The sequence below is a fragment of the Bombus affinis genome, chromosome 3 (genome assembly GCF_024516045.1).
Source record: "Bombus affinis isolate iyBomAffi1 chromosome 3, iyBomAffi1.2, whole genome shotgun sequence".
In the NCBI taxonomy this organism is placed as follows: Eukaryota; Metazoa; Arthropoda; class Insecta; order Hymenoptera; family Apidae; genus Bombus; species Bombus affinis.
Window position 1 is genome coordinate 9,407,524 of NC_066346.1, and position 12,055 is coordinate 9,419,578.

At 32.9% G+C, this 12,055-nt stretch overlaps 1 protein-coding gene and 2 long non-coding RNA genes across 18 annotated transcripts in view; 1 reads left to right on the plus strand and 2 right to left on the minus strand.

The window, feature by feature from the left end:
- The window catches only part of LOC126914314 (protein lap4), a 53,310-nt gene that overhangs the window by 30,495 nt on the left and 10,760 nt on the right, over positions 1-12,055 (plus strand). For 11 of the 16 annotated variants that reach the window (XR_007709627.1, XR_007709628.1, XM_050718062.1 and 8 more), the window contains 24 exons: positions 3,422-3,500; positions 3,624-3,713; positions 3,818-3,938; positions 4,046-4,338; positions 4,414-4,547; positions 4,652-4,763; positions 4,841-5,007; positions 5,092-5,252; positions 5,471-5,581; positions 5,652-5,873; positions 5,953-6,198; positions 6,287-6,371; positions 6,880-7,044; positions 7,138-7,313; positions 7,370-7,504; positions 7,595-7,750; positions 7,838-7,918; positions 8,000-8,800; positions 9,661-9,768; positions 9,837-10,016; positions 10,449-10,478; positions 10,816-10,974; positions 11,047-11,427; positions 11,518-11,673. Coding sequence is in view for 14 of the 16 variants with exons in the window: in XM_050718062.1 (XP_050574019.1) it covers positions 3,422-3,500; positions 3,624-3,713; positions 3,818-3,938; positions 4,046-4,338; positions 4,414-4,547; positions 4,652-4,763; positions 4,841-5,007; positions 5,092-5,252; positions 5,471-5,581; positions 5,652-5,873; positions 5,953-6,198; positions 6,287-6,371; positions 6,880-7,044; positions 7,138-7,313; positions 7,370-7,504; positions 7,595-7,750; positions 7,838-7,918; positions 8,000-8,800; positions 9,661-9,768; positions 9,837-10,016; positions 10,449-10,478; positions 10,816-10,974; positions 11,047-11,427; positions 11,518-11,673 (4,349 nt within the window). In the remaining 2 variants the exon portion in view is untranslated. The other 5 variants (XM_050718070.1, XM_050718066.1, XM_050718071.1 and 2 more) reach the window with 5 other exon arrangements.
- Positions 1,228-2,326, minus strand: LOC126914374 (uncharacterized). The gene is made up of 3 exons (XR_007709641.1): positions 2,185-2,326; positions 1,466-1,669; positions 1,228-1,376 (listed from the first exon to the last, which is right to left on the minus strand). It is a non-coding gene; the product is annotated as an uncharacterized LOC126914374 (long non-coding RNA).
- LOC126914369 (uncharacterized) lies at positions 5,881-6,558 on the minus strand. Its single transcript, XR_007709635.1, has 3 exons — positions 6,406-6,558; positions 6,295-6,332; positions 5,881-6,213 (listed from the first exon to the last, which is right to left on the minus strand). It is a non-coding gene; the product is annotated as an uncharacterized LOC126914369 (long non-coding RNA).

Genomic DNA, 12,055 nt, shown 5'->3' on the forward strand with positions numbered 1-12,055 from the left:
CGCAAACATTTTCATTCTTTCGACAAGAGGAAGCGCCATTGTCGGTATCGGTATCGGTTAATCGCGTTGTACTATTTTACTTGGTCGTTTAAAAAGAGCGCTGCGGCAATTATCGAGCACGCATTACGTATCAGTAGTTCTGGGATCCCATTAAATCCGCGCCGCGTTTTATTCGATGAAAAAACCGTGACAGCAAAAAGCTGAATCATCGCTGAGGTAGCAACGAGGAACTTTTTGTTGCCCGTTGCTGCATGTTTTAAATAGTATTAAACAAATATCAACCTGCAGAAAGATTTCATCCACGTTAGAACAACGTAATTAAAGGAATATTTGGGTTTTGTTTCGATTTCAATGCATTTGCTTCTAGCCAACAAGTATAAGAAACATTTGTTTCAGTCGCAATTTGTTGCTACCTGTTTCTAATTTTTCTCTGACCCTATCGTTTCAACCGGAAATAGGTAGCAAGCAGCGACTTTTGTTACTGGCAACAGAAATACGAAGAAACATGCAGCATTTTCTCGAAACACTAACAGCAGTTTTCTGACTGTTGCCTCAGTGGGTACACAGTTTATGCTCAAAATGAATGCACGTTGCGAACTTTCGTTTTGTCGAATGAAACATCTGAAGAACGACGATAGCTGTTCGATTTTTCTGACGTATTTGTCAGAATGTTGGTTGGCCAGAAAACGCATCCACTATAACGTAATCAGCGTAACATATTTTCTCATCGACAGCATCTTTTATAATCTGACCTCGATATACGTACTTTGAATCAATCATCGTATATTACGTGCATGTAAACGCTCTTAAAAAATTGCCATCGTTGGACGGGCGATATTGCGCATGATTGTCGTCGTCATCGTTCGCCGCGGAAATGTTCGAAATCGCTCGCGGAGCGGTATACGACGCATTAAAAATATTCACGCACGGGCGTACACACGTGCGTTAATAGTGATACATATATAGAACGGTAATCGTATCGCTCGATCAGAGATATTTTAACCACAAAACCCATGAGATGGCGTATCGTTTCCTTGGCCGTACGGTGTGTAGCCAGACAGAAAGTTATCGATCGATAACGGGTCGCCACATATTCGATATCGTTCAAACTCTAGCCAACCATATTACGAGGCTGTCTCTTTTGTGCATCCATTCCTCGCTATAAAAGTCCTCAGACATATACCTTTGTTCACCGATCATTAACATCCTTTTGGGAACAAAGAGATCCGATGAACGAAGGGGTCTGTCTCTTCCGTCTGGCGGAATCACGGTTAGTTTGTAATTGTTCCACGTCGTTGTCGTTACGTTCAACCCGCGCGCACACCATGCGTGCATTCGTGACAGGCAGTGTGTGTACGTGTATGTAATGATGCAGCCTGAAATATTTTGAATCGGTTAGAATATATGTCTATGCAGAAAAATTCGCATCTCTTTGAATATAACTCGATGGTTAAAAAGTTAAAACCTTGGAAAATCTCGATCAATTTTGAATCTTGATAGGTCTTGAATCTTTAACCACAGACATAGAGCTTTAGTAAGTCCTTTTGCAAATAGAGATAGGTGGGTGCTGTGGTTCCACATTAGACAGATTTTATGAAATTAATATTCAATAAAATTCAATTTTTTGTTTTCTACGGTATGTACATTTGTGGAAAACAATTCTCATTAGCTATAAAAAGATTAAAAGTTTGATAAGTCTTGGAAGTATTGGAAGTCTTGATAGGATTCAAGGTTCTAAAAGTTCAGTGGGTACTCAATATAGTACATATCTTATAGTACATAAAATATATACTTAAATACATATGTACGTAGTATTAAGATTATGTATAGCATATAAGATGTTTAATATCTACTAAACTTCCTTAAACTTTGAAATCTACTATGACTCCAACATTTATCAATTTTTTGAAGACCAATATTCAACGTTTGTCAAAAACTTTGAGTTTCATATATCGAACCATGTTCAAAGTAACTTGAATCTTCACGGTATGGAAAAAATGAAAATGTAGATGATCATTTCTACGCGCAAACACGCGCGTTATTACGCCTTTGACGTTATTAACTCAAAAGGTTTTCCTTTCTTTTATATTTAACACTTGATTTTAGAGCTCACAAAGTCGAGGAAATATAACATAGAAATAGTAGTTAAACTAGGAATAAAAAAACAGTTTAGGAATTACATACTTATCGATAATATGTCTAAAACAGCTATGATAACATTCTGTAGTTGCGAACCACTGTGTTAAAAGTAACTAGCGGTTTTCCAAGGTTCGATTTGCTCGTAAAGCCTATCGGCTCGTTTGCTATGCGATACACGGTTCTCCATTCCTCTCCTCCTTTTCCTCCGTGTTTCATCTCTTGACTCGAGAATGCATAATCGCGGTATGATTCATAATACGTTTAAAAACGCACGTGTTTTCGTCATAATTTGATATTATTATGACGTGTGTTAACAGTTATAATGAAATAATGAATAATTAATTGCACAATAAATTTTTCAAGAAACTTATGTTTTTTTTATGAAAACCTTACTATATTTCGCTATAAAATATACATATTCTGGTTAATCGAATCGTATGTATATGAGAAGCTTGAGATTTATTCTTTATATTTTATTTCGTATATACATTATATTATTAAGACACAGATAATACACGTTAAAATTTTAAAATATTATTTTGTATTCAAGCCAAACTCCGTACGTTATAACGAGGAGTTTCTACGTTTAAAATCGTTCGATTTGCCATTCACTTTAATTCGTGAAATTCTTCGACCTTGCAGGGAAAACAACAGGAGGAATGCGTGTACGGTATTATTTCATCCACGATGCAGCATCCTGCATTCTTATGCAATAGCAGTGTTTAGTACAATGAGTCGCGTTTATTTTTTAATGGAGGAATTTGTTATTGATTGATAATCGGTTTTCTGCTAATTAATTAGCCGGTATCATTAAACGATGCAATTATGTAATATGTTGCAGCATATGTTGAGATTTCTTTTAAACTTTTTTTTCATTGAATAATTCCAACGAAGGGTTGAATATTAAAGAAACATGAAATTATCAACAAAGCTTTACATTTGTACGTATATGCTTTGCAATACAACATGTATAACGAGTCGAAAAAATAAAGCTCGAGTGAATCGAAACTGTTTTCTTCGTAAAGAAAATTCTTCGAATTACATGTGGCCATGGAAATTTTTTTAAATAGGAGAAAAGTTATGAATTCAATAAACATCTACTTTCCTTGATGTTTTCTTTTTATGTAATTTATATTTAGGCCATCTTGGTATTTTCTATTCATGCAACAAAGAAAAAAAAGGAATTTTTATAATAATGTGTTCTAGATATACAGATTTTTAATAATTTTTTTCAAATCGGATGTAAAACATAAGTATTACTTAGTGTTCTTTCTTATTCTAGATATACCAGACATTCCTGAGAACATCAAGAATTTACGGGCACTTCAGGTGGCGGATTTCAGCAGTAATCCAATTCCAAGGTTAATACATTTGTCTAACATTTATCTCTTTTCGTGTGAAACACAACTATTTATATTCCATTTTAAAAGTTGTTGAAAACATTTATTTTCAAAATTCAAGAAGGATCAAATTTGTCATTGCAGACTTCCAGCAGGGTTCGTGCAATTAAGAAACTTAACTGTTTTGGGACTCAATGATATGTCCCTTACGAATCTACCGCCTGATTTCGGAAGGTAATAGCAACAAGAACTCGCTTTAATTGCATTCAAACTTAGAATGATTTAATTGAATTACATCATGCCTAGTACTAACAAGTTTGTGCACCGATTGTTCTCAGCTTGGAGGCGTTGCAGTCATTGGAGTTGAGGGAAAATTTGCTCAAATCCTTGCCGGAATCGCTTTCCCAACTTTATAAATTGGAGCGGCTGGATCTTGGTGACAATGACATTGAAGTTTTAGTAAGATAGATATTGAATTAATCATTGTAAAGAAAATTATGGACAAAATAGAATATTTGTTGTCTATTAACATAATATCTATTATAAATTTGGGACTTTTATTTTAGCCAGCACATATAGGAAAATTACCAGCATTACAAGAATTATGGTTAGATCATAATCAATTGCAACATTTACCACCGGAAATCGGAGAATTGAAAACGTTAGCATGCCTGGATGTATCTGAAAACCGTCTGGAAGATCTTCCGGAAGAAATAGGAGGGTTAGAATCTTTAACAGATTTGCATTTATCGCAAAATGTTATTGAAAAATTGCCAGATGGTCTTGGAGAATTACAGAAACTTACTATACTCAAAGTCGATCAAAATAGGCTTTCTACTCTAAATTCAAATATAGGCAGGTGAGATTAATTTTTTCTCCTATAAGGATCTTGATACCGTAGAACTTGATAACAAAAAGTGATGTTTACTCGTAGGTGTGAGAACTTACAAGAATTAATTCTTACGGAAAATTTTCTCCTCGAACTGCCTGTAACTATAGGAAAACTTCATAATCTAAACAATTTAAATGTAGATAGAAACAGTTTGCAGTCGCTTCCTACGGAAATCGGTAAGAAAAGTGTCGTTTAGAACTTCAATTTACGTTAATATTTATTTATATTACTTTATGACATTAAAAATAATTTTTTATCGAATGTTATTGTTTTTCTATAGGAAATTTAAAACAATTGGGTGTACTATCTTTAAGAGATAACAAACTGCAGTATCTTCCTATCGAAGTTGGACAATGTACAGCTCTTCATGTGTTGGATGTCTCAGGCAATAGGTATATAATATAATCTTAAATATCGAAATTTCTTCATATTTTGTTAACGATATTTAGTAATGATATTCGTTTTTCAGATTACAGTACTTGCCATATTCCTTGATCAATTTGAACTTAAAGGCAGTATGGTTAAGTAAGAATCAAGCACAACCAATGCTTACTTTTCAGACAGACGTTGATGAGGAAACAGGGCAAGAAGTATTAATTTGTTTTCTTTTGCCACAATTGGAAATCCATCCAGATGGTTAGTAGATCTATTTCATGAAAGTATATTTTGGTACATTTAGTTATACTTTATGGATTATATGTTACATGATTTGTGATTTAGATTCAGGAAGAATTGGTATGCTTGGTGGTATGAGAAATGTTGTTCAAGATGGCGAAATACGTGAACTTGGTAGTAGCGATGATGAAGGCTGGCAAGAAAAAGAAGCGTCGCGAACGCATTCCGTGAAATTTACGGATGAACCTCCGGAAACTGATAAGGAGGTGAGCACATTACATATGAGGAAATCTTCTAGACTTTTTAGGTTTGCTATATCTAAGTTCAGAGTATTTTCGAGATATTTAATGTGTTGGAAACGTTATTATTCTTACGACTCATTGTATTAAAATTATAACAAAAAATGAAACAAAAGCCTATTTTTTTCTAACCATTCACCTTTTTTTTTTTAATTACGTAAATACAACGTTTGCGCTTATTTCAGACACCATTCGTACGACAAAATACCCCTCATCCAAAAGAATTAAAAGCAAAAGCTCATAAATTATTTAGTAAAGGAAAAAATGACAGCCGATCAGCATCTACAGATGAGCAGGTAATTATTAATTTCATTTTTCAAGATATCATACAATCTTTTTGTAAGAGTTGTTAATAATATCTTTCAGGATGTTTCTCAAACATTTGGTTTGGATAAAACTGAGACTGATATTTCAACAAAGTCCAATGATTTGACTACCGAGACTATAGAGCAAGAATCGTTACAACCTGAATCTATAGAAAATGCACAAAAAGAAACCATACCTGGTATAGTGGCTGATAATGCAGATTTTCAGTCCAGCAATGAACCAGAAATAGTTTCTAATCAATATATTACAGAATCTAATGCTGTAAGTATTTATGTTAATGCTAGTTTATTTATTTACTTATTTGTTACTGATTTGTAAATTATAAAAATTATTTTTTTAGGATGTGAGGACTGAAGGTTCAATATCTGAATCAAAGGATATAAATGACAAAGATGAGGAAGAATCTGAAAATGAAGAAACACAAAGACATGTCGAATTTTCTATCGTAGAAGGTACTGATTATGATGGTAGTGGTGATTCAAATAGACCAAATAGACTCCATCGTAGAGATACTCCACATCACTTGAAAAATAAACGAATCCACACAGCAATAGATAAAGAAAAGGTAGCTTCCATTATTGCACAGGTAATTATTATCTACCTAAAAAAAAAAACATGTTTAAAGCTACTTAAATAATTACGATGAATTTTATACAGTTTTTAATATGTGGTAGGCACTTACGAAGAAAAATGACGAAATCTCCACATCCACGTCAGCACCTGCAGAACCCACAGAAAATTTTGACGCTCAAAGTCAAGGTAAAACAATTACGATTAGTATATCACCTTTTACCTGTTGCATTTCTTTATATCACCTTTAAATTTATCAAATTTAAATTAAATTATAATTCATATACCACGTATAAGATAAAATACTTCAAAAGGTAACATATATCTTTTCCGCGTAAACTGAATTAAATAACGAATCTTCCTAAACTTCCTAGCATCATTGCTTCGTAATCACTGGCATTAAATAGTCCATGATAAGATATTCCTTTCTACTTCTGCTATCTTATCACTTATCCGTTATCAAACTCTAGTTATTTATCAAACTCGATGTAGCAAGCGTACACGCGTAGAAAAAATTGCGAAGTGAAAATATTCAATTAAAAATTTCATCAACATTCTATATTGTGAATAAAAAATATAGTTAAAAATGCCAAAAAAATATAGATGTTTTGTAAGAAAAAAAAGAAAGGGTAAAAGTTAGTAAAACGTGATCCAATTACATAATTAAGTAGTAACGCCAATCAAATTTATTGTGTAGGTGCGATTTCTGATGCTGAGCCGACGATAGAAGTACGAGAGGAACAATACGAAATTCATATCGAAAGAACAACAGGTGGTCTTGGTTTATCAATAGCTGGTGGAATTGGTTCAACCCCTTTTAAGGGTGACGATGAAGGCATTTTTATTTCCAGAGTCACGGAAGGTAAAAATTGAGATAAAAAACCTATTTGTTTTCAGTTGTAGAATATGTCAATTATGAAGTTTCATGATCTGATCATTATATTTTCCTTTATAGGTGGACCTGCAGACTTAGCAGGTTTAAAAGTGGAAGATAAAGTATTGTCTGTAAATGGTGTTTCAGTAGTAAACGTAGGTCATTATGATGCTGTAGAAGTTTTGAAAGCTTGTGGACGTGTCCTTGTGTTAGTGGTTCAAAGAGAAGTTACGAGGATAGTGCCACCATATGAACAGGTACTATTTTATGAAACGCAAATCATTTATGCTGTTATTAACATTATATTTAACAGGTATCGTCGAGAAAAGACTCAGCGTGCTCTAGTTTAAGTACCAGTAGAGCTCCAAGTGCGACGTCTCATGTTTCATCTACAGGTTTACCGCATAATTTAGAAAATGGTGATGCTTTACCTCATGATGCTATTAAGGTATATATTTTTTAGATTTAATAGATGCAACATATACAATTTGAACTAAAGTGCAAAATTTAAAGATCAACAAATTTCTATTTTAATAAGTCTAAGAAAATCCCTGAACCTATATCATCAACAAAGGCGGGCAATGAACCAATGGTATCTGTTCTTGTTCACACGACATTAATACGGGACCAAAATGGACTTGGATTTAGTATTGCCGGTGGGGAGGGTTCTCCACCATTCAAAGACAATAGCGATGTAAGAGTTTTAATTTATGAAAATATTTTATGTTTATTTCTTTCGTTAATTATGCTTAGCAACTTTTTTCAAATATATAATGTTTAGGCGATATATATTTCAAGAATAACCGATGGTGGTGTGGCACAAAAAGATGGTAAATTATTAGTTGGAGACAAAGTAATATCTGTAAGTGTAATATTATTACACAAAATATTATTTAATACAATTATAATTGTTTATCTTTCACATAATGGAATTATTTTATAGATTAATGGAGTTGAAATGAGAGGAGCCAAACATGAGCAAGCAGTTGCTTTATTAACAGGTTTGGAAAGATTCGTTCGATTAGTGGTCGAACGTGAAATTCCACTTTCGCAAGCAAATGTAGCCACAGTTGTAACACCTTCAGAAAAATCACCACGAGTGATCGGTGCACCTAGACCATATACAGGATTATATAACGCCAATAGTTATATAGCAAATAGACCGGGTTACACCGGATATCGACGTTCTATCGATGCTGATAGGACTCTATCGCCAAGTCCTACTTCGAAAACGCCTCCGCCTATGAAAATTGAAACTACTGAGCTACCGAAAATGAATGGTGTTACAGAATCAGGAAATATTAAGAACGTTTCTTCGATATCACCAAGTCCGACAAATAGCCAACCACATCCACAACCTGCCCCCAGGCATAGCATTTCGCAACCTACAATTACACCCACAACAACTACAAGCTCAACGCCCACATCTTCTACAGAACCTAGGTCAACCTCACCCCAGGAAGACATACAGGTACCGAAGCCTATCACCAACGAAGAATTTCAGGCCATGATACCTGCTCATTTCCTTCGTCCTCCTACTTCCTCACCATCACCAGATTCCCATCAAGGCCCTATCGTGACAGTGACAATAAAGCAGCCTGATAATCTACCTGGAGACGTCAATTTTCCTCCGGCTCCTACCACACTTGGTAAAGTTACTGAGACCATCACAAAGAGCACTCTCACCGAGACCGTCGTAACTAGGGTGACTGAAAATCAATTGGTACCACCAGTAATTATTGAGGTATGTGCTTGGTAGCTAGATGCATGGATTATGTTGCACATACATTTCGAGAAAAGTTATAAAATTGCTGAAAATATATTGTTTATCTTTTCAATTAACAAAAACCATGACGAAAAGGAAGTTTAGAAGATTTATTTTATAATTTTTAAATATTACAATTATAATTATTTTTTCTTCGGTACCGGAATAGTTTGCACTTTTTAAATATTTTAGGTAAAAATTAAGTATTTAGTATTTGTAATGTATTAACTTATTTCCATGCTAGGATGATAATCGCAGTCCTACTAAATGTAAACATATTCCAATGCAATCAATTAATTAACTTCGGAATAATTACAATTTGAAAAATGGTGGTCAAGTGGTTTTCTTCCTCTCATGCATGTTTAATTAAGAAATAAATTATAACATCATTCGTTATTTAAAAAAGGGCAATTTAAACATTGTTATGGACGTTATTTATGCATATGTACGTTTTATTTCTATGACAAGTTATATTTCATTGCATGTCTATGTATTTGAAATTGATCGTTATTGGTTTGATTCAGTAAATATAATTTCTCTGTGTGTGCATTATCAAACCATACATTAAAGTATTTGGTAGGAATTGGTTGTATGAAATGTTATATTATTTTATACCTCGGGTGCTTATTCTCTGGCATGGAAATAGGTAAGTAGTATAAGCTAAATATATATTCTTTCATCAAATACCACATTATATGCATCCTCCACTATTATGAAATTCCATCTTTCATTCTTTAATATCCAGGGCATTATATTTTTAAAATAATTAACACGTGTAATTTAAACGAAATAAAGATTCTATATATTCGATGTTTTAATGATTAAATATTAATTTTTAGGACGTAATTCTTGTAAAAGAAGGATCCCTAGGATTCAGTATTATTGGCGGTACAGATCATTCGTGTACTCCATTTGGTGCAAAAGAGCCTGGAATTTTTATATCTCACGTAAGTTTTCTGATATCTTTGTTAATATCCAGAATTTGTATAATATACATTTGTTGTGTTAATATTAGGTTGTGCCTGGTGGTATAGCTGCAAAATCTGGTAAATTGAGAATGGGTGATAGGATACTAAAGGTAAATGGTACTGATGTAACAAAAGCTACTCATCAAGAGGCTGTGATGGAACTTTTGCGACCAGGCGATCAAATAGTGCTTACTGTCCAACATGATCCACTACCAGAAAATTATCAGGTAAGCTATTTATAATTTAATTACTATCTGCTTGCTAGTTATTGCACATATATAGAGGGTTTGCTTCTTAATTACAAAATAGCTGTTTCAATAAAACACGCTTATGAAAACGTAACTATAAATCACAAATTCACAATTAATGTTATCACGCTTAATTCTCAGAACTTACAATATTTTAATATTGAAGTTTGAGATCAACATTAGTCAAAATTCGTAAACGCGCATACATTTAGAATACTTAAATATATACATAAAATAGTATCGCCAGTTAAATAAATAATAGAATAGAATCAGTTCATTCATTGATACTTAATGCATTATGTTCACCAGTGAAATGTTTATCATTTGCAAACAATGGCACTCAAGTGCTTCACTTATAACTGTTTTGTTATGGCATTTCCTAATGCTATTATTTATAATTTGTCCTACAAGCTGGTCGAAATAGAGTACATCCCTGTGACAGTAAGTACTCAATTAATTTGACCTGTTATTTTTTTATTTTTTGATACCACGCTTCGCCCTCTGTTAAGGCTGCAAGTAAGCTCAGCACTGAATCACGAGCAATAGCTTTTCTGCCTAGGCTGAGATTATATAGAATTTAAAACTTTTTTTACTTGCTTTATATGCTTTATGGTAAATTAAAAGAATTATGTAATACAACAATCATATATCATGTAATCATAATTTTTATATAAGTATATTACATTGAAAATAAAACTAGGAAATATTTTGTAAAAAGTAAGCAAAGCAATATATAAAAGATGGTAAAAGTATATTTAAAAATAATGTGATATTTTAGGAATTAGTTATTACAAAAGAACCAGGCGAAAAATTGGGCATGCACATTAAAGGAGGACTTCGAGGACAAAAAGGAAATCCTCTTGATCATACAGATGAAGGGGTGTTTATATCCAAAATCAATTCAGGTGGTGCAGCTAAAAGAGATGGAAGACTGAAGGTAAAATTTAATTCTCATTATAACAATAAGAGTTTTATGTAATAATTTTTTATACTATGTTTTTGATATTAGGTTGGAATGAGACTACTAGAAGTCAATGGAACGTCGCTGTTAGGTGCGACTCATCAAGAAGCAGTAAATATATTACGGTGTTCAGGAAACACAATTACGTTAGTAGTTTGTAAAGGATATGATAAAAGTGAAATTGAACCAGTATTGCCATTATCCGATGGTAGAGATTCTAAAGAATCTAGGACATCCAAGGAATTGAAGGATCCTGCAACAGAGGGTACTAAATCATTATCGCAAAGTATATCTAGTTTGGATCGCGATGATGAAGAAGCAGCAACTCTCAGACAAGAGCAGGAAATGAAAGCTGAGCTTGTAGCATGGGAGCAAGAAGAAAGAGAACGTGCTTTGCTTGAACATAGAGAAAAATCTACCCCTGAAAAAGTAAGACCCAGTATTAAAGAAATTAAACAATATAAGCAATTCTTATTAATCAATGTTAACTTTAAAGTTAAATACTTTCAAATTGAACAGGTATTAGATGTAGTAAGAGCAGCTGAATCATTAGTAAGCAAATCAAGTAGTCCGGTTGACATGGTTGTACCACCAAAGTCACCAGGTGGTACAAAAGATCTCAAAACAACCACTATTGTGATGAGCAAACACACTTTAGCACCTCAAAATACAAATGTAAGTATCTTTTATGATATTAAAATAATAAAAATTTTAAATTGAAATATTACTATATCTGCATGTTTCTATAAATATAAATTAACTTGCAAGCAGTAGTTTGCTTTTATTGGTATATAACAATAATAATAGCTATAGTATTTGAATATTTAAGAATTCCTTTGTGGAATTATATTGTTTAATTTTTTTTATGCAACCTTACAATCATTTTAAATATTCAATGTATATTTATAAATAATGGTGGTTCTTGTATAAATGGATGCTTAACTTTATATAGCTATTACCTCTTCATTTATTTATATTCTTCTTTTACAAATAATTAAAAAATTGCTACTTTTGATTTTATGTTTCGTTTACACAAGATGCATGACTTTAATAACTC